Below are 21,615 nucleotides of genomic sequence, written 5' to 3'. Positions count from 1 at the left end.
GTCAGAAGTTCAAGACCAGCCTGGCCAGTATGGTGAAACCTTGTCTCTACTGAAAATACAAAAATTAGCCAGACGTGGCAGCGGGTGCCTGTCATCCCAGCTACTTGGGAGGCTGAGGCAGGAGAATCGCTTGAACTTGGGAGGCGGAGGTTGCAGTGAGCTGAGATCACGCCACTGCACTCCAGCCCGAGCAACACAGTGAGACTCCATCTCAAACAAAAAAGAAAAAAAAGGCCGGGCGCGGTACCTCACACCTGGAATCCCAGCACTTTGGGAGGCTGAGGCGGGCAGATCACCAGGTCAGGGGATCAAGACCAACCTGGTTAACATGGTGAAACCCCGTCTCTATTAAAAATACAAAAAAATTAGCTGGGCGTGGTGACGAGCACCTGTAATCCCAGCTAATCGGGAGGCTGAGGCAGGAGAATGGTGTGAACCCAGGAGGCGGAGCTTGCAGTGAGCCGAGATTGTGCCACTGCACTCCAGCCTGGACGACAGAGCGAAACTCCATCTCAAAAAAAAAAAAAAGTTATTATACATTAATGCAAATAATCACAATACAAAACATTAAAAGGAGGAAGAAATGGGATAAATAATGGTCTCTGGCAGGAAAAATATAGGATAAAAATCAACATTACTTAGCAGCTCTTGTAAACATACAGTGTTAATTAAATCTAAGATTAACTACCACCTAGTTAAGTACTCATACTAACACAGTTTTGGGCTAAATATTCTTTCTTGTGAATATATTATCAGAAAACTCCATTGAACAATAAGAAGGTAAGGTTAAATAAAAAAGAATGACTTCCATATATCAATATTAAACCACTATTAGGTACTCTTCTAGAGATCCTGAAAGAAGTAAGGCCATCGATCACTGATATTTCTATTCCATGGAAATCACAACTGCTTCCTATCATCTACTGGCTATGTGACCTCTGGAAAATTACTCAATCTCTCTAAAACAGTGTTTAATAATTACATCTCAGGTCTATTGTGATGATTAAATAAAATATACGTAAAGTACTCAACTCAGTGCTAACATGTAAGAAAGCCACAAATAATAGGCTGCGGGCAGTGGCTCACGCCTGTAATCCCAGCATTTGGGAGGCCAAGGAGGGCGGATCACTTGAGGTCAGGAGTTCCAGACCAGCCTGGCCAACATAGTGAAACCCTGTCTCTACTAAAAATGCACAAATTAGCCGGGTGTAGTGGTGGGCACCTGTAATCCCAGCTACTCGGGAGGCTGAGGCAGGAGAATCACTTGAACCTGGGAGGCGGGGGTCGCAGTGAGCCAAGATCCCATCACTGCACTCCAGGCTGGGCAAGAGCGACCCCCTGTCTCAAAAAATAAATAAATAAAAAAGGAAGCCACAAATCATTATTTTTCACTTTGTTCAGTTTTTGAAATATTGTGAAACAGATTTCATATTTGTGATTTCCAATGCCTAGTATGTGAATTCTATTTTCAGTACAAATTTATTCCTGTTCCCTTAAAATGAAAATAATTCAGTAGTAACTTATTTCAACTTAAAATCCAAAAAACCAGAAAAACTTCATTTATCTTGCTTTAAGCAAAACGAATTCACAGAAAATCAAAATTGTTAAAGTATTACTTACCTGGATTTAAAGCAAAATTATCTATTAAACTCTTCCAAGCAATAAAAGCTATCTTTTTAATCATGGGTGCTCCACTACGAAATCCAAGTTCTTCTAGTTGCAACAGAGAATTGATGAAACTCCCACTTCGATGCAAGGTCTAAAAAGGGGAAAAAATCATTAAGAAGTTATTTATCTGCATGAAACAGAATAATTGCTATCATTCCTTTATTCATTCACTTAACAGATGCTCTTAGGACTTCATAATCTAATGGGGAGACAAAAGACAAATTATTCACAAAACATAAAGAGATGTGTTAAATGTTAGATATGTTAAAAGTCTTAGGAATATAAGAAAATAAACTTTAAACACACATTCTAAACTCAAGATCACAAAATATATAACGTTTGAAGAAGCAGACAATGTGCAACACAGAACATTTCTAAAACAGAAAATCAGGAGAGCAGATAAATCCCAAACTTTATCAAATCAATACCAAACAAAATATACATTTATATTAAAAAATTATATTAGAGAAAAAAGGCGTTGAACCCTGAAAATAATAAAAATAACCTTTCAAACAAATTGAATGGAAAATTAAGAAAACATTTCATGGCTGTAAAAGAAATATTTTTTAAAAACAGTATTATCTGCTAATAAAAAATAGTAAAAGTAAGATAAAAATCAAGAAAACTGAATAACTTTTCTTTTTTTTGAGAGGGAATCTCACTCTGTCGCCCAGGCTACAGTGCAGTGGTGCCATTTTGGCTCACTGCAGCCTCCATCTCCTGGGTTCAAGTGATTCTCCTGCCTCAGCCTTCCAAGTAGCTGGGATTACTGGCTAATACCACCACGCCCAGCTAATTTTTGTTTTGTTTTGTTTTGTTTGAGATGGAGTCTTGCTCTGTCACCCGGCTGGAGTGATATGGCTGGATCTCAGCTCACTGCAACCTCTGCCTCCCAGGTTTAAGCGACTCTCCTGCCTCAGCCTCCCAAGTAGCTGGGATTATAGGTGCGTGCCACCATGCCTGGCTACTTATTTTATTTTTGGTTGAGGCAGGGTTTCACCATGTTGGCCAGGCTGGTCTCGAACTCCTGAACTCAGTCCACCTCGGCCTCCCAAAGTGCTGGGATTACAGGCGTGAGCCACCATGCCGGCCTAATTTTTGTATTTTTAGTAGAGACAAGGTTTTGCCATGCTGGCCATGCTGGCCAGGCTGGTGACTAACTACCAACCTCAAGTGACCCACCCGCCTCAGCCTCCCAAAGTGCTGGGATTACAGACATGAGCAACCACAGCTGGTAGAAAACCGGATAACTTCTGAATTACTTCCAAATATTATGTAAGATTTAAATGGGAATACTATCAAACAAAAAGAAAAGTATGAGCTCAGGAGAAAGAAAAAAAAAATTAAAAAAAAAATAGGCCAGGCACAGTGGCTCACACCTGCAATCCCAGCACTCTGGGAGGCCAAGGCAGGCGAATCACCTAAGGTCAGGAGTTCGAGACCAGCCTGACCAATATGGAGAGACCCCTTCTCTACTAAAAAATACAAAAACCAGCCAGGCGTGGTGGCACATGCCTGTAATCCCAGCTACTCGGGAGGCTGAGACAGGAGAATCACTTGAACCTGAGAGGCCGAGGCTGCAGTGAGCCGAGATCATGTTTGCACTCCAGCCTGGGCAACAAGAGTTAAACTCTGTCTCAAAAAAAAAAGAAAAAAAGGAAAATAAAGTACAAAATGGAAAAATGACAAGTAATGCATCACAAATAAAAAATCACATCAACACTAATGCTCCTAACAGGCTATAAACCACATATAATCTTAACAGGCTATAAACCGGTAACAAAAAAAAAAGGTTTAGAAAATAAAAAACACACAAGTTAGCTATAAGAGCTAAAGGAAATACTTCGTAATAGATCCAGCCCAAGAAGTTAAAGACACAAGATGAAAATTACGAAGCACTGCTGAAAGAAATTAAAGACCTAGGCCTGGCACAGTGGCTAACACCTGTAATCCCAGCACTTTGGGAGGCTGAGGCAGATGGATTGCTTTAGGTCATGAGTTTGAGACCAGCCTGGCCAACATGGTAAAACCCCATCTCTACTAAAAATACAAAAATGAGCTAGGCATGGTGGCAGGCACCTATAATCCCAGCTACTCAGGAGGCCGAGGCAGGAGAATCACTTGAACCCGGGAGGCTGAGGTTGCAGTGAGCCAATATAGCCAGGACAACAGAGCGAGACTCTGTCTTAAAAAACAAACAAACAAACAAACAAACAAAAAACCCTAAATAAATGGAAAGACATCTGTGTTCATGGGTAGAAAGACTTAACATCAATGAAATGCTAACTACTTAAGGCATTATATGCAGATTCATCACAATCCCTACCATGATTCCAACTGTCTTTTTCACAGATAAAGAAGTCGATCGTCAAATTCACACGGAATTGCACAGTCTCAAAAAGCCAAAACAGCCAGGCATGGTGGCTCACACGTGTAATGCCAGCACTTTGGGAGGCCAAGGCGGGAGGATTACAAGGTCAGGAGTTCGAGACCAGCCTGGCCAATATGGTGAAACACCGTCTCTACTAAAAATACAAAAATTTAGCTGGGCGTGGTGGCGTGCGCCTGTAGTCTCAGCTACTCGGGAGGCTGAGGCAGAAGAATCGCTTGGACCCAGGAGGCGGAGGTTGCAGCGAGCTGAGATCACGCCACTGCACTCCAGCCTGGGCGACACGGACAGTCTCCAGCTCAAAAAAAAAAAAAAAATTAAAAGCCAAAACAATCCTGAAAAATAATAAAACCAGACAAACTGACTGCCAAACTTAGCATAAAGCTACAGTAATTAATACATATGGTAATGGCATAAGGACAGCCATACAGACCATAAGAATAGAATACTGAGCTTGGATATAAATCTTTACACCTATGTTCAATTGATTTTCAAAAGGGTACCACAGGCCAGGCGCGGTGACTCACGCCTGCAATCCCAGCACTTTGGGAGGTCGAGGCGGGTGGATCTCTAGAGCTCAGAAGTTCGAGACCAGCCTGGCCAACGTGGTAAAACCCCTTCTCTAATAAAAATACAGAAAAGAAAAAAAAAATGTGCCGAGCATGGTAGTGCGTGCCTGTAATCCCAGCTACCTGGGAGACTGAGGCAGGAGACTTGCTTGAACCCAGGAGACAGAGGTTGCAGTGAGCCGAGATCATGCCACTGCACTCCAGCCTAGGCAACAGAGTAAGACTTTGTCTCAAAAAAAAAAAAAAAAAAGAAGAAGGGTACCACAAGGATTTAATAAAAACAACCTCTTCAGTAAAAGATACTGAGGAATCTGAACATCTGCATGCAAAAGGATGAACGTGGACTCTCACCTTACACCATATCCAAATATTCACTCAAAATGGTTCAAAGATCTACATTCAAGATCTAAAACTGGAAAATTCTTAGACGAAAGCATTGGGAAACAAAAATGACACCGGATTTGGCAACAACTTCATGAATATGATGTCAAGTACGAGCAATAACAAAAAATATATATATTATACTTCACCAAAATTAAAAACTCTGCAATGGATATTACCAAGAAAGCAAAAGAGAACCTACATAATGGAATTAAATATTTGCAAATCACAAAACTAAGGGATGCATATCCAAAACATATAAAGAAATACAACTCTACAACAAAAATTCAAACCTACTCAAAAATGGTCCAAGGACTTAGACATTTCTCCACAGACAATGAAACAAACAGCCAAGAACCAAGTGAAAAGATGTTCAACATCACCAGTAATCAGAGAAATGCAAATCTATACCAAATCAATCCCACTTCACATTCACCAGAATGGCTATCAAAAAAAAGGAAAATAAAAAGTGTTGGTGAGGATGTTAGAAAGCGGAACCCCAGTGCATTACTGGTGGGAATGTAAAATGGCGCAGCTGCTTCAGAAGAGTTTGGTACTGGCTGGTTCAAGTGGCTCATGCCTGTAATCCAGCAATTTTGGAGGCTGAGTCAGGCGGATCACTTGAGTTAGAGACCAGCCTGAGCAGCACGGCAAAACCCAGTCTCTACAAAAAATATGGAAAAAAAAAAAAAAAAAAAAATCAGCCGGGCTGGATGGTGGTAGTCCCAGGTAATTGGGAGGCTGAGATGGAAGGATGGTTTGAGACTGGGAGACAGAGGTTGCAGTGAGCGAGGTTGTGCCACTGCACTCCAGCCTGGGTGATAGATAGAGCCAGACCTTGTCTCAAAAAAAGAAAGCGTTTGGAGTTTTCTCAAAAAGTTAAGCATAGAACTACTATATAACCCAGCAATTCCACTCTTAAGCATATACCCAAAAAACTGAAAGCAGGAACTCCAACAGATTTGTACACTGGTGTTTACAGCAACATTATTCACAATAGCCAAAAGGTAGAAACAACCTAAATGTCTCTCAACAGATAAACAAAATGTGTTATATACATACAATTACTCAGCCATAAGAATCCAACTTTAATATATGTTATGACATGGATAAATCTTAAAAACTTTATGCTGCCAGGCACGGTGGCTCACGCCTATAATCCCACCACTTTGGGAGGCCGAGGTGGGCAGATAACAAGGTCAGGAGATCGAGACCATCCTGGTCAACATGGTGAAATCCTATCTCTACTAAAAACACAAAAATTAGCCGGACATACTGGCACATGCCTGTAGTCCCAGCTACTCAGGAGGCTGAGGCAGGAGAATTGCTTGAACCCGGGAGCCAGAGGTTGCAGTGAGCCAAGATCACGCCATTGTACTCCAGCCTGGGTGACAAGAGCGAAACTCCGTCTCAAAAAAAAATAAAAAAACTTCATGCTTAGTGAAATAAGCCAGACACGGAAGTGCATGTATGTTATAATTTCACTTTTATGAGGTACCTAGAATAAGCAAATTCAGAGACAGAAAGTAGAACAGACATTACCAAAGGGTGATGTCTGGGTGCGGGTGGAGGGCAGAGGAAGTTTACTCTTTAATGGGTACAGTTTTTGTTGTGGATGATGCACAAGTTTTGAGTATAGATAGTGGTGATGCTTACAACATTATGAATAGATTTAATGCCATTGACTTGTTCATTTACAAATGGTTAGAACATGTATATTTACCACAATAAAAGCAGCACACCCCCTACCACCCAAAACCTGGCTTAATCATTGAACATACAGTTGATTCTCTCTCATTATTCATAGTAGTTATGGTTTTCTATTATATAAAGTAGCCTTGAACACTAAATTGGCAAATACTGAGTGATCACTCCCATGGGAAATACAGGGTTAGGTTCTCTGGACACAACACTTTTGTCAGCTGTTCAATATATAACCTGCTTAACGTCTATTAGAAGATATTTTATACAAATGAATCACTAACATCAAACTCACAGCCAGTAGCTCTATAAATCACGCCTGAACAAAGTTTATTTTCACCATTGGGTATATCACAGCCTTCCTTTGCTTAGGAACACAAACTAGAAAGCACCTGGACCCAAGCTTTGGGTTCCAAATTTAAACAGTGAAACCACCAGGAAAAGCACAGAAAAGCGAAAAATGTGGCATTACATGGATTATAAAAAGGACACCTGTTTAAGGTATGAGAACTAAAACAAAAAGGCAGAGCGTAACCTTGCTTGACCTCAGCTGGAAACATGCACGTTGTGTGACTCCAATTCTTTGCCACTTTGGGTGTCTACAAATGAAAGCAAAAGCAATGCAAGTACTGGTTTCAGATTTACAAATAAATTTTAGTGAGTAGGCATGAAATAATGAGCATCAGCTGTACAAAGGAAATAATGAGCATCAACTGTACAAAGAAAAGGTAAGAAAATAAAGAGTCCAGCATGTAAAAACTGTTGACTGTTCATTAACTGGGCACTTACCCTTCCAAGTAGTTTGACAAACAAAGGCCATAATTTTAACACGTAAGTCTCATTTTTACTCATAAATAGCTTCTGAAGTTCTGAGATTAATTTCTGCAAACAAAAGCAATTAATTTACCAAACAGACTCTTAGAAAAAAAAATCCAATACCAAAGTCTAGGAATAATTTTCAAAAATTGATTCAACCAAATAGTTTTCTCCATAATAAAAATATTACCCCACCCGAGGCCAGGTGCGGTGGGTCAAGCCTGTAATCCTAGCACTTTGGGAGGCCGAGGCAGGAGAATCACCTGCCTCGGCCTCACTCTTGAAGTCAGGAGTTCAAGACTGGCCTGGCCAATATGGTGAAACCCTGTCTCTACTAAAAAACACAAAAATTAGCTGGGCATGGTGGCAGACGCCCATAATTCCTGCTACTCGGGAGGCTGAGGCATGACAATTGCTTGAACCTGGGAGGTGGAGGTTGCAGAGCAGAAATCATGCCACTGCCCTCCAGCCTGGGCGACAGAGCAAGACTGTCTCAAAAAAAAAAAAAAAAAAAAAAAATTTTTCCCAAAAGACTCCAAAAGGAAAACTGAAACATATAGCAAATCCAAATGAGTTTTTACAGTAAATGCTCTAATACAAACACTCAGATTCTACCATTAACACTTTACTATGTTGGTCTTATCACCTATCTGGCCATCCTACCATCCATCAATCCAACTTTTTTTTTCTACCAATATACTTTACCCTAAAAATGTCAGCATGCATATCATTAACTAGTTTAAATGACACTGTATTTTTTCACAATAATGAAAAAATACATTAATAGCTTCATAATCAACAGACATGTGAAATAATTTTTAGCTCAAATTTATATAAAGAATTTCATATATGCTTTGCTGCAAGCTTGATAAATGGGTTAAAAAAAGAATTTTATGGTCAGGCACAGTGGCTCATGCCTGCAATCTCAGCACTTTGGGAGGCCAAGGCGGGCAGATCACAAGGTCAGGAGTTTGAGACCAGCCTGGCCAATATGGTGAAACCCCGTCTCTACTAAAAATACAAATATCGGTCGGGCATGGTTGCAGGTGCCTGTAATCCCAGCTACTCCTGCTGAGGCAGGAGAATCGCTTGAACCCAGGAGGTGGAAGCTGCAGTGAGCTGAGACTGCGCCACTGCACTCCAGCCTGGGCAACAATTGCGAAACTGTCTCGGAAAAAAAAAAAAATTATATATATATGTCACTAAAATTGAATTCATCAGAATAAAGCTATTTATGAGACACTCGAGTTACTGTGTCATACTGAACATTACCAAGAAGTCTCCTGCATTTTAAGCAAGTAAAATCCCAGGTTTTAGGGGCTGGGCGTGGTGGCTCACGCCTGTCATCCCAACACTTTGGGAGACTGAAGTGGGAGGATTGCTTGAGCCCAGGAGTTCGAGACCAGCTTGGGTAATATAATGAGACCTTGTCTCTTAAACAAAAAACAAAACAAGACCTTCAAATATGGCTTTCCATGTAATCTAGAGTAAAAATCCATCCTTACAAAGGTCCCTGCCATAGTCCTATGTGATTGGGCCCTCTTTTCCTCTCACTCTCATTCGCTCCACTACTGTCATACTGCCCAGCGTTCCCAGAACACCAACCAGGTACACAACCATTAGAGCAGGGCCTTTTGCCCTCATAGTTCTCTTGTCTGGTTCATTATCTACATGGATAACTCCTACTCTGCCTTCAAATCACTGTCCAAATGTCCTTTCCTTTGCCTTCTCTGACCACCTTACATTCCTTTCTCACAGCACTCTCCGGTCCTTGCTCTTCTTCTTAGTGGTCTTCACTTACTATACTATGTACTTAATTATCTCTCCCACAAGAAAATAAGCTCCATCAAGCCTCTTTTGTTCACTGCTATATTCACAGCGCCTGCAACAATGCACTGCACATATCAGATGCCCAGTAAATATGTTAGAAGAACAATGGTTAGAAAACCTAAAACCTGTGGCAAGTAATAACTAGAAAACTATAGAGACTAGGTAAGTTTTTGTACATTAAATTTGTATCTACTGGGATTATACAGTAACAACCCAAACATGAGTCAATCAGTTAATGCTCTCCCTCTTTCAGAAATACAATTCCTATTTCCTATTTATTGGGAATGAAGTAAAATGTCTGGATTTCAGCAACAATAGATAGCTCCCTTCCTTACTACTATGTAATGAGCAATGTGCCTTTGCTAACTTATGCAACTGTTAAGGTTTTGATACAAAGCTAAAATCCTAGATCATAGTGCAACTACACCAATATGCCCAGACAGATTTATTTTTTTTTTTTGAGACAGGGTCTCATTCTGTCACCCAGGCTAGAATGCAGTGGTGAGATCATAGCTCACTGCAGCCTCAAATTTCTGGTCAAGCAACCCTCCCGCCTTAGCCTCCCAAGCATCTGAGACTACAGGCGCATGCCACCACGCCCAGCTAATTTTTAAGATATTTTGTAGAGATGGGTCTTCACTATGTTGCCCAGATGGGTCTGGAACTCCTGGCCTCAAGCAATCCTCCCACCTCAGCTTCCCGCTTTGGGACTACAGGTGAGAGCCACCGTACCTGGCCACCAGACTGAATTTTAAGCTTAGTGCAGAACCTTCCGATGCAGTATCCAGAAAATTCTTACATAAAAGAACACTCACAGTAGTCATAAGCTGCTCCGTAATAGATGCTATTTCTTGCTGTTTCTGAAGCAATAATGGCATTCCCATCTCCAGAGCAGTTGCTCCCCGCAAATGTACCTTTTGTGCTGAATGAACCACTAAAGGTATGACCAGTTTTGCCCACCTCACTGCCTCTTCTCCCATTTGAATTGGGGCTTGTTCAATTAGCCTATAATAGAGAAATCAATGAATAATTAGCGTGACCTCATGTTTTAAGTCTAAACAAGCAGTAAAATATGTGACACACAGAAATATACACAGTACGGCCCATTTGTTTTAGAATATATACAAATATGCATATACACACAAGAAATAGATCTTATTTTTACGAATTTGCACATTATTGCTTTTGTAAATTTTTTTTAAAGAACCAATCTTGTCTTTAGATTGAAATATTTCAGTCATCCCTCAGTATCCCTGGGGGATTGGTTCCAGGACCTCACAATAATGCTCAAGTCCAATATGAAAAGGACAGTATTGTCATGCACCACAGAGCAACGTTTTGGTCAAAGATGCAGCACATTCACAACGGTGGTCCCATAAGATTATGAGGGACCTGACAAGTTCCTATCACCTAGTGACAACATAGCTGTTGTAACACTGCAGTGCAATACATTATTCATGTTTCTGATGACACTGGTGTAAACAAATCTACTGCGCTCTCATTGATATAAAAGTATGGCGCATTTACATATAGGACATAATACTGTACATGATAATGATAATAAATGACCGGCCAGGTGCAGTGGCTCACACCTGTAATCTCAGCACTTTGGGAGGCCGAGGCGGGTGGATCATGAGGTCAGGAGATCGAGAGCATCCTGACCAACATGGTGAAACCCTGTCTCTTCTAAAAATACAACAATTAGCTGGGTGTGGTGGCACATGCTTGTAATCCTAGCTACCTGGGAGGCTGAGGCAGGAGAATTGCTTGAACCTGGGAGGCGGAGGTTGCAGTGAGCCAAGACCTCACCACTGCACTCCAGCCTGGTGACAGAGCAAGATTCCATCTCAAAAAAAATAGTAATAAAAAAACAAAAAATAAATGACTATGTTACTGGTTTATGTATATACTACACTATAATTTTTATCATTAGAGTTTACTCCTACTTGTATTTAAAAAAAGTTAACTGCAAAGTAGCCTTGAGGGTCCTTCAGCAGATACTCCAGAAGGTAGCATCAATCACAGAAGATGATAGCTCCATGCATGTTACTGCCCCTGAACACGTTTCAGTATGACAAGATGTGGAGGTGGGAGACAGCAGAATGATCCTGACCCTGCAGAGGCCCTAGGCTGATGTGTTATGTTGCTAACCAAAAAGTTATGAAAGTTAAAAAAAAAAAAAAAAAAAGAATTTAAGGCTCCTAGAATAAGGATCTAACGAGGGAAAATATGTTTGCACAATTGTATGTTTGTGTTTTAAGCTAAGTATTCTTTTTTTTTTTGAGACCAAGTCTCACTCTGTCACCCAAGCTGGAGTGCAGTGGTGCAATCTCAGCTCACTGCAACCTCTGCCTCCCGGGTGCAAGCGATTCTCAATGCCTCAGTCTCCCATATAGCTGAGATTACAGGCACGCGTCACCACGCCCAGCTGATTTTGTATTTTCAGTAGAGATGGGGTTTCACCATGTTGGCCAAGCTGCTCTCAAACTCCTGACCTCAGGTAATCCACCCACCTGGGCGTCCCAAAGTTCTGGGATTACAGGCGTGAGCCAAAGCTAATTATTCTTACAGGCCTGAACCACTGTGCCTGGCCAAAGCTAATTATTCTTACAAAAGTCAAAAAGTTTAAAAATTTTAAAGTTACAGTAAGCTGCCCAGGCACAGTGGTTCAGGCCTGTAATCCTGGTACATTGGGAGGCTGAGGTGGGTGCACCACCTGAGGTCAGGAGTTCAACTCCAGACTGGCCAACGTGGCAAAACCCCATCTCTGCTAAAAATACAAAAATTTGCCAGGTGTGGTGGCTGACGCCTATAATCCCAGCTACTCGGGAAGCTGAGGCACAAGAATTACTTGAACCTGGGAGGTAGAGACTGCAGAGAGCTGATATCACACCACTACACTCCAGCCTGAACAACAGAGTGAGACTGTCTCAAAAAAATAAAGTTACAGAAAGTAGGGGTTAATTTATTTTAAAAATGTTTTTATAGATTTAGTATAGCCTAAGTGTACAGTCTTTATGAAATCTGCAATAGTGCACAGTAACGTCCTAGACCTTCACAATCCCTCATCACTCCTTCACTGACTCACCCAAAGAACCTTCAGTCCTAAAACCTCCATTCGTGGTAAGTGTGAGATACAGGTGTACCATTTTTTAATCTTTTTTATCATATTTTTACTGTACCTTTTCTATGTTTAGGTACACAAATAGTATAGTGTTAGAAGTGCCTACAATATCCAGTACAGTAATATACTGTACAGGTCTGTAGCCTAGGAGCAACAGGTTGTACCATGCAGCCTGGGTATATAGTAGGCTATTCCACCTAGGTTTGTGTAAGTCCACTTTATAATGTTTGCACAATGATGAAATTACATAATGATGCATTCCTCAGAATGTATTCCCATCATTATGTGACACGACTGTATTTGCATATAACCTACGCACATCCTCCCGTATACTTTAAATCATTTCTAGATTACTGATAATAGCTAATACAATGTAAGTGCTAAGTAAGTAGTTGTTATACTGTACTGTTTAGGAAATAATGACAAGAAAATCAGAGTCTGTACATGTTCAATACAGATGCAATTTTTCTGAGACTTTCAACCCTCAATTGGTTGAATCCAAGGATGCAGAACCTACAAAGGGCCAACTGTATTACTTATTGTTATATTACTAAATTCATCATTGTTATAGAAAAGGATAGCCAGAGAACCATGACATAATCTTAGCATCAATCAGAGCATTCAACAGTGGGGAAGTTAAAGCAAGTAACTCAACAAGAAAATTTTAAAGAACAAAAAACAGGGAAGACAGAAATGTCATCAAAGAGTTTACACTTGAAAGAGTTTATGCGTTGGCATGCCTGTTACAACAAAAATGAAGAAGGTACTCTATTCCCTGCTAAACACTGATTGTCTTCCTAAACAACCCAAGCCCACTTATGAGTTTACATTATTTTTTAAATCCTTACACAAGCTTTAAGATATTTTTCAAACCTGAACTGTGTATGTTACTAGCAGGAACATAACCAAGACTTCACCTTGAACATGGTCCCAGTAAAAATAAACAAAAAACCTAGTAACCCACGCATATCTACTTCCATCTTTTTTCTGTTACTTTTTGTCCTTGAGTCGTTTGGTGTAAATGACATTCCCCCCTTTTAATGTCTGTCTCTCATTTAAATCCCAAAAACCCTCTCCTTCAGCTAAATTTATGAAAACTATTCTTCAATTTGCACAACTTCCAAATGCATACCTTACGATAACATTCAATGCTTCAAAATCAACAACAGCAGAATGCGTCTCTCCTTTGTTAAACAGTATTTCTAATGAATCAATTATACTGGATACCTAAAAAACGAACCAAATAAATACAAATGAAATAAGCCTGAACTGTTTTTATTGGCATTATAGTTTTTTCTTTTAATTGGCATATAGTTAAGATGGCATACCCAAAAACTATACTCACCATTTTGCCAACCACTTCAGAGGGAAATGTCTGCTTAGATATCACCCAAAGTGCTCTGGTACGTACATTTTTGTCTGAATTCTTAATGGTATCATTCAATTTTGAAAGCAATTCTAGAGCATTTGCCTCTGAAAAACAAGCAGTTTTAATTTTGTATAGAATAGCTGATACTCTTTAAAGTCTCAAATATGAAACTAGAGAAAACAATATACTCATCAATCATAAAATTAAATGTATATCCAGAGAACAGATCAGAGAACCAATGCTGATACCAAACTTCTCCCAAAAACACAAAATTCAGATTAGAGGGGAGGATATACTGAGAGAAAATAAAACAACAGACACCAAATCAGATATCTTGTGCAACTGAAATAACTAGACATCACTGTAAGTTTGAACATGAGATGTTTTCAATCCTGCATCTCTGCTCCAAAATGAACAACTCCTGCTTTAGGTTGCTAACACTTCCATGTATAAAAAAGAGCAGGCAGCAGCTTTTCCCTCAAAAACAGATGGTAACAACTTTGACATCTTTATTCCTAACTTCCCTTCTCTAAAGATAAGGGTTTCCTTTACAATGGAAATCATCTAACTATGGAGCAACAGTGCAGACTACTTGAAAACTTGGAAAGCATTAGGTTCTGTGCTTTCATTACCACTTTTAGTTCCAAATTATCCCACATTTATCATGTCAAAGAACTTTTCAATTCAGCATATTCCTTAGCGCATATGCCTGAATAAAAGTTTCCCTTTTTACAGCAATCATGTTTAAATACCCTTTTTATTTGATTTTTTTTGAGATGGAGTTTCACTCTTGCCCAGGCTGGAGTGCAATGGCACCACCTTGGCTCACTGCAACCTCCACCTCCCGGGTTCAAGCGATTCTCCTGCCTCAGCCTCCCGAGTAGCTGGGATTACAGGAAAGCGCCACCACACCCAGCTAATTTTTTTTGTATTTTTAGTAGAGACGGGGTTTCTCCATGTTGGCCGGGCTGGTCTCGAACTCCCGACCTTAGGTGATCCACCCGCCTCAGCCTACCAAAGTGCTGGGATTACAGGCATGAGACAATGCACCCAGCAAATATCTTTTTTTTTTTTTTTATTGAGACAGAGTCCCAGTCTGGAGTGCAGTGGCGCACTCTGGGCTCACTGCAAGCTCTGCCTGCCAGGTTCACGCCATTCTCCTGCCTCAGCCTCCCCAGTAGATGGGACTACAGACACCCGCCACCACACCCGGCTAATCTTTTGTCAAATACCATTATTTTTAAGAGCAAATTTAGTAGTATCGAAGTTAGAGCTATGTGTAGATAATGATAATCTAAACATTTTTTTTTTTTTTTTTTGAGATGGAGTCTCACTTATCACCCAGGTTAGAGTGCAATGGCGCGATCTCGACTCACTGCAAACTCCGCCTCCCGGGTTCATGTCATTCTCCTGCCTCAGCCTCCCGAGTAGCTGGAACTACAGGCGCCCGCCACCATGCCCGGCTAATTTTTTGTATTTTTAGTACAGACGGGGTTTCACCATGTTACCCAGGATGGTCTCGATCTCCTGACCTCATGATCCACCTGCCTCGGCCTCCCAAAGTGCTGGGATTACAGGCGTGAGCCACCACACCCGGCCATTCTTTCTTTCTTAAAAGCAAACCTTAAACTACAGGTTCTGAAACTAATCCAGACATAACAGTACTTTTAACGGCATCAAACTACTTATACTTAAAACTTATACTTTATACTCTAAAAATATTAAGTCATAAGAAATTTATCTACCTGATAATTCTGAGGTAATTTTGGGATTATATAAGCAAAACCCCAGGGCTTGTAGAGCAGCACTACTCAGCTCCGAGTTTTGACTGGAAATGTGAGTCTACAAAAACAAAATCACATTTATTACAAACAAGCACAACTGTAAATCAATTTTTAGAAAGCAGAAGTCGATTACAGAACAAGCATATTCATCACGTTACTCCAACAAATCCTTGAGAATACGCATAAAAAATAAAAATAAAAATAAACAAGGAATAAAATCCGAAGGCCATGTGTACAGCTTGGTAAAGAAAGGAGAGGAAACTGGATCGAGATCAACTGAATGAAGATAAAGGATATCTCTACACCTATGAAAGCAAAGAAAAAGAGGTCAACAGGTGAAAGATGCTAAAGACATGACAGGGAAAAGGGAGCAAGGCCCTTCCACTGAGTAAACAAGAGACTCAAATCCAAAAGCTAACATCCTAGCTTTAGACTGGAGTGACATCTCTTCCTCTAAGACTGGGAGAAGGAAGGGGTTAGAATGTAACATTTATAAAGTATCTATTATTATCTCAATTAATAGTAAAATAAAACAATTTTTTAAACCTTACTTTATACATAAGAGAATTTCAATCCATGTCAATCTAGAAATTTTTTTTTTTTTTTGAGACAGAGTTTCGCTGTTGTTGCCCAGGCTGGAGTGCAATGGCGTAATCTCAGTTCCCTGCAACCTCTGCTTCCCAGGTTCAAGAGCAGCTGGGATGACAGGCACGCGCCACCATGCCTATATTTTTGTATTTTTTGTAGAGATGGGGTTTCACCATGTTGGCCAGGCTGGTCTCAAACTCCTGACCTCAGGTGATCCACCAGCCTCAGGCCTCCCAAAGTGCTGGGATTACAGGCGTGAGCCACCGTGCCTGGCTGTCAATCTAGAATTTAAAGCCCAACTCATACCATTTATGTAAAAGCTATAAAAGGCCAAATCTGTCAAAGAGGATCTCAATATGAAAGTTTACTTTTACCCTGTACCCCATTTCCCTTGTACCATTTCCTACTCCAAAGGGATTTATCTTCAAAACCCCCATATCTATTTGAATCAAATATCCAAGGAATCTTCAATTGTTATTCTTGAGCAGGAAGAATAGCAAATGTAAATGGTTAAATATATGAGCAGATACTTCCCTGCAGTGTCTTCTATATTTACAAAACGAAGCCAAAAAATGCAAATCCTAGAGTACAGAATGTAAGGGATATAGCACAGCAAGCAGTTGTAAGCAACTAAGTAAGACTTAATACTTTGAGAGCTACTAGTGTATCTCCTGGATAACAGCTAGTAAATGTTTGCGATTAATCTTCATTAAACTTACTTGAAAGTGTTCCTTAACGATGATGTGTCTCATTTTCAAGAATGTTGTAGATTCCTAGACACAATCCTAGCTGAACTCTGAATACGACATAGAAACATGTTCTATTTTACCTGGTATGGTTCCTACTCTGAAAGAATTCAATTATACTTTCATTGCTTAAAATTGCTTATTGTCCCTATTATCAACCTTCCATGTGCATCCAAATAATTTCAGGTACAAATCCTATTTACGAACAATGCAACTTGACTCAAAATGTATGCAATAAGGCTGGGCACAATGGCCCAGGCTTACTTTGGGAGGCCAAGGTGGGCGGATCACCTGAGGTCGGCAGTTCGAGACCAGCCTGATCAACATGGAGAAACCCCCGTCTCTACTAAAAATACAAAAAAAGAGTAGCTGGGCGTAGTGGCGCATGCCTGTAATCCCAGCTACTTGAGAGGCTGAGGCAGGAGAACGGCTTGAACCCAGGAGATGTTCAAGCCATTGCACTCCAGCCTGGGCAACAAGAGCAAAACTCCGTCTCAAAAAAAAAAAAGTATGCAATAGAATTCCTGATCCTATAAATACTCAATACACGAAAGTGCATGTCTTCACGTCTAATTACTATAATATGGAATATGATAATGAAGAAAATGGAATAAACACTGATATTAAGTAACTAGCACTCAATAAAGTTTCTGCTTACACAAAAAATGTTGATGACTGTGACACCACCAAGAGTAGGCAGTATCTCTGTTAATACTTAGCCAAAAATCACGTTAAAATGTACATGTCTGGATGAAACACTTGTTTAAAGGCACACGGCTGGGCACGGTGGCTCACACCTGTAATCCTAGCCCTTTGAGAGGCCAAGGCGGGTGGATCACCTGAGGTCAAGAGTTCAAGACCAGCCTGGTCAACATGGTGAAAGCCCGTCTCTACTAAAAATATTAGCTGGGTGTGGTGGGGGCATGCCTGTAATCCCAGCTACTCAGGAGGCTGAGGCAGGAGAATCGCCTGAACCTGGGAGGCAGAGGTTGCAGTGAGCTGAGATTGTGCCACTGCACTCCAGCACGGGCGACACAGCAAGACTCTGTCTCAAACAAACAAAAAGCACAAAAGCTGGGCATGGTGGCACCTACTTGTAATCTCAGCTACTAAGGAGGCTGAGGTGGGAGGATCGCTTGGACCCAGGAGTTCGAGACTGGCTTAGGCAACCTATCAAGACCCCCACCTCAATTTTAAAAATTAAAAACAAAAATAAAAGCACAAGAACAAGGTCATAATAAAAACAAACAAAAAAAAATTTAAAAAAAAGAACAAGGTCATAAAAATGAGAACTCAAAGAAACTTTGGAGATAAAAGTTCAACTTTTTCATTCTAAAAACAAGGAAATTTAAAAGATGTTAAGGATAGTCAGGAAGCCATTGAGTAGGCAAGTGAAGACAGGAACACAGGTCCATAGTATGATGTCAAACATCATTTCCCTAAAGCAAAAACGATAACGATTGTAGCAAAAACTGAGGGTGAATGAGGAAAAAGAAATTAATGCTACCTACAGACTAGACCAAAGACAACTGTAATTTCAGAAGCACTTACTTAGATGTAGATTCCCAAAAGGAAAGAAAACAGATTAATCTCTGATCTCTGCTTTCAAGAGCACAAACTCAGATTCAAGTGCTCCTAGGCAACTTTAGGCAAATTAAATTAATTTCTTCACCTGCAAAGTGATCATTAAGAAATAATCTCATGGAACCATGGAGAGTTAAGTGATAAAGCGTGTAAGGTAATTAAGAAAGTACCTGAGAAGTTTTAAGTAACAATAAAGAGTATTATAATCAGTATTATTGCTGTTATTTTAGATTCAAAGCTTTTGCGTCAACTGGCAAAACTTTTAAAAACCACCAAAAGTGGCTGGACACAGTGGCTCACTCCTGTAATCCCAACACTTTGGGAGGCTGAGGCAGGCGAATCACCTGAGGTCGGGAGTTCGAGACCAGCCCGACCAACATGGAGAAACCCCTTCTCTACTAAAAATACAAAATTAGCCGGGGTGGTGGCGGATGCCTATAATCCCAGCTATTCAGGAGGCTGAGGCAAGAGAATTGCTTGAACCCGAGGCGGAGGTTTCAGTGAGCCGAGCCCGAGCCTGAGCCATTGCACTCTCGCCTGGGCAACAAGAGCAAAACTACACCTCAAAACAAGAAAACAAAACCAAAAAAAAAAAAAACAAAACTACCAAAACTGAAAAACTGTTTAACAAACAGATACGTACCTTTAAAACTTTGTACAGCCGAGGAAGTTTTTTCTCAATTTCTGTAATTACTTCTTTTCCTTCTTCTCCAGTCATACGACTTAAAAAGCAGGAAGAACACAAGTTTAAGTAGTTGACAGGAAAAAAAAAATACTCCCAAAAATACATGTACAATCTTTTTAAAAATTACTTTCTAACTCTTGCAAATGAATTGACCCAGTAGGTAAGGTCCTTAAGGGTATACAGAATATATAATGCAATATATATCAGAAATGAAAGTAGAAAAACCCTCAGAATAAGTTTTTACATCGAGTACATGCAAGTTGTGACAACCTGACTCCAAAAAGAGAACAGGGATCCCTATCCCTAGTTACTAACGATTTGCTAAGCCTTTCCAAAGGGTTTTACAAAACTTTAGTACATTTCTATGAAAATTACTTTGAAGCATTTTGCAATTAATAAAAATCAGTGTATTGCTCTGTTAAAAAAACAACTCTGGGTAGCCACATTTTCCCAACACATCGGAGGTTTACACTGAAGACCCCTCCTCCAACAACTACTTCCAACCGAAACTTTTAAAAATCCCTCGCTTGCAAAACACACGTGCATGCTCCCTCGTTCCAAACACACACCTCAAGCGCAGCAGCAGCAGTACCCAGGAACGTCACCTAGAATACATCTCCCCCGCCCCCCAAGGCGTCCGCGACTCGGGCGTCCTCACATTTGCCAGACTTCTAGAATTCACATTTGCTAGACTTCTAGAACTCACATTCATTCTACGCGCCCCTCCCAACCACCTTCTTTCTCCCCACTATAGAGCGCCCCCCCCCCCCCCCCGCTACGCCCTGTGGCGGACCTCACCTGGTCAGAGTCAGGTAAGCGTCAGTCTGCCCTCCATGGGAGGCAGAAGGGTCTTCCAAAGTCTCCAACAGCGGCGCGAGGGGGCTCTGACCCCTGGCCGTCATGTCGGCCACCCTGAGGCCCGAACCGGAAGAGGAGAAAATCCAGTGACCGATGGAAACAGCCCCGCGGCGGCCCAGTGTGAGTCCGGCCCTCACACCCGCACGCCCGCCCCGGCCTCACAGCCACGCCGCGTCTGCACCCCAGGCCTCCGAATCACCAAACCCCAGCGCGAACCTCCTCCGGCGCCCGACACCAGGCACCTGAGCCCACGCCACATTCGGGCCTGGGCCCGCTCCCGCCACCACTTTCCCGGGCAGCTTTCAACAGAGGGAGGAGATCGACGGAGGGCGGGAGAAGCCCGGGGAACGAGGCATCTCGCCGCGAGGGGGCGGAGGGTGGGCAGACTGAGGGTTCCCCGCGGCCTACCACTGTCACCCCGATATTTATCCCACCTAGGAAGATCAGGACAGGGTTCTCTCCGCCTCTGCCCCTCAGCACCCAGACGCTGCCAGAGCTCGACTTTCCCGGCTCCGGCTGTTTACTCACGCGTGCGGCGCGCTCCCTCCTAGACCAAGATGGCGGCTGGGCGGGCCCAGGAGTGCGCGGGAGTAGGTTAGGCCTGGCGGGAGAAGTTCGAGCCAATCCAACAGTCAGCGGCGCACCGGAGTTATCGATCGCCTCCCTTCCCATCCCTTCCCTGCCCAGCTGCCGCGTCACGCCCCTCTGGTGAGCATCAGGTGGTGGTGTTTTGCCTAAGGCGAGAGACTTGAAATTCAAAATGTGAGTTAATTGCTCAGGCTCACTAGACTGAACATAGTGGGCCCTCAGACTACGTGTTCAAACTCCAAGTCCAGTGCTTGTTGAAGTTTTAGCAACAAATCAGTTAGCAAAATAACGTACTGTTGGGTTTAAGACTAAGAGCTGGCCGGGCGCGGTGACTCACACCTTGTAATCCAAGCACTTTGGGAGGCCGAGGCGGGCGGGTCTGAGGTCAGGAGTTCGAGACCAGCCTGGCCAACAAACACATGGTGAAACCCCGTCTCTACTTAAAAAAAAACAAAAATACAAAAATTAGTTGGGTGTGGTGGCGCACGCCTGTAGTCCCAGCTACTTGGGAAGCTGAGGCAGGAGAATGGCTTAAACCCGGGAAGCGGAGGTTGCAGTGAGCCGAGATCACGCCACTGCACTCCAGCCTGAGCGACAGAGTAAGAGTAAGACTCCGTCTCTCAAAAAAAAAAAAAAAAAAAAAAAAAAAGGAAAAAGGAAAGAACTGTATCTCAAGCTGGTCTAGATTCCAGCTGGTCTAGGTTCCATGTGACTTTAGCAAGTTAATTAACCTATGCCTCAATTTCCTCCTCTATAAAATAGGGCTTTTAATAGGTGAAGTGAGAAAGGTTGGAGAGGCCAATGGTTCTCAAGTCTTAAGCATACATAACAATGGCCTGGGGATATTCGTTATTAAACTGCAGATTCCTGGGCCCCGCCCATATGCATTGTAATTCAGTAGATTTAGGTAGCTCCCGAGGATGTGCATTCTTCTG

At 41.7% G+C, this 21,615-nt stretch overlaps 1 protein-coding gene across 20 annotated transcripts in view; it reads right to left on the bottom strand.

The window, feature by feature from the left end:
• The window catches only part of RIF1 (replication timing regulatory factor 1), a 96,854-nt gene extending 76,116 nt beyond the window's left edge, over positions 1-20,738 (bottom strand). For 9 of the 20 annotated variants that reach the window (XR_008677885.2, XR_008677886.2, XR_008677887.2 and 6 more), the window contains exons 1-9: positions 20,527-20,710; positions 20,033-20,146; positions 19,193-19,271; positions 15,593-15,689; positions 13,824-13,951; positions 13,611-13,705; positions 10,170-10,359; positions 7,498-7,590; positions 1,621-1,759 (exon numbers count right to left, since the gene is read on the bottom strand). Coding sequence is in view for 14 of the 20 variants with exons in the window: in XM_055380856.2 (XP_055236831.1) it covers positions 1,621-1,759; positions 7,498-7,590; positions 10,170-10,359; positions 13,611-13,705; positions 13,824-13,951; positions 15,593-15,689; positions 19,193-19,271; positions 20,033-20,136 (925 nt within the window). In the remaining 6 variants the exon portion in view is untranslated. Of the gene's footprint in view, positions 1-1,620; positions 1,760-7,497; positions 7,591-10,169; positions 10,360-13,610; positions 13,706-13,823; positions 13,952-15,592; positions 15,690-19,192; positions 19,272-20,032 lie in introns of all 20 variants that reach the window. The other 11 variants (XM_063694840.1, XM_055380865.2, XM_055380862.2 and 8 more) reach the window with 5 other exon arrangements.
• Positions 20,739-21,615: the final 877 nt, after the last annotated feature.

This window comes from Gorilla gorilla, chromosome 11 (genome assembly GCF_029281585.2).
Source record: "Gorilla gorilla gorilla isolate KB3781 chromosome 11, NHGRI_mGorGor1-v2.1_pri, whole genome shotgun sequence".
Lineage (NCBI taxonomy): Eukaryota > Metazoa > Chordata > Mammalia > Primates > Hominidae > Gorilla > Gorilla gorilla.
This window is presented reverse-complemented; position numbering and strand designations above follow the sequence as displayed.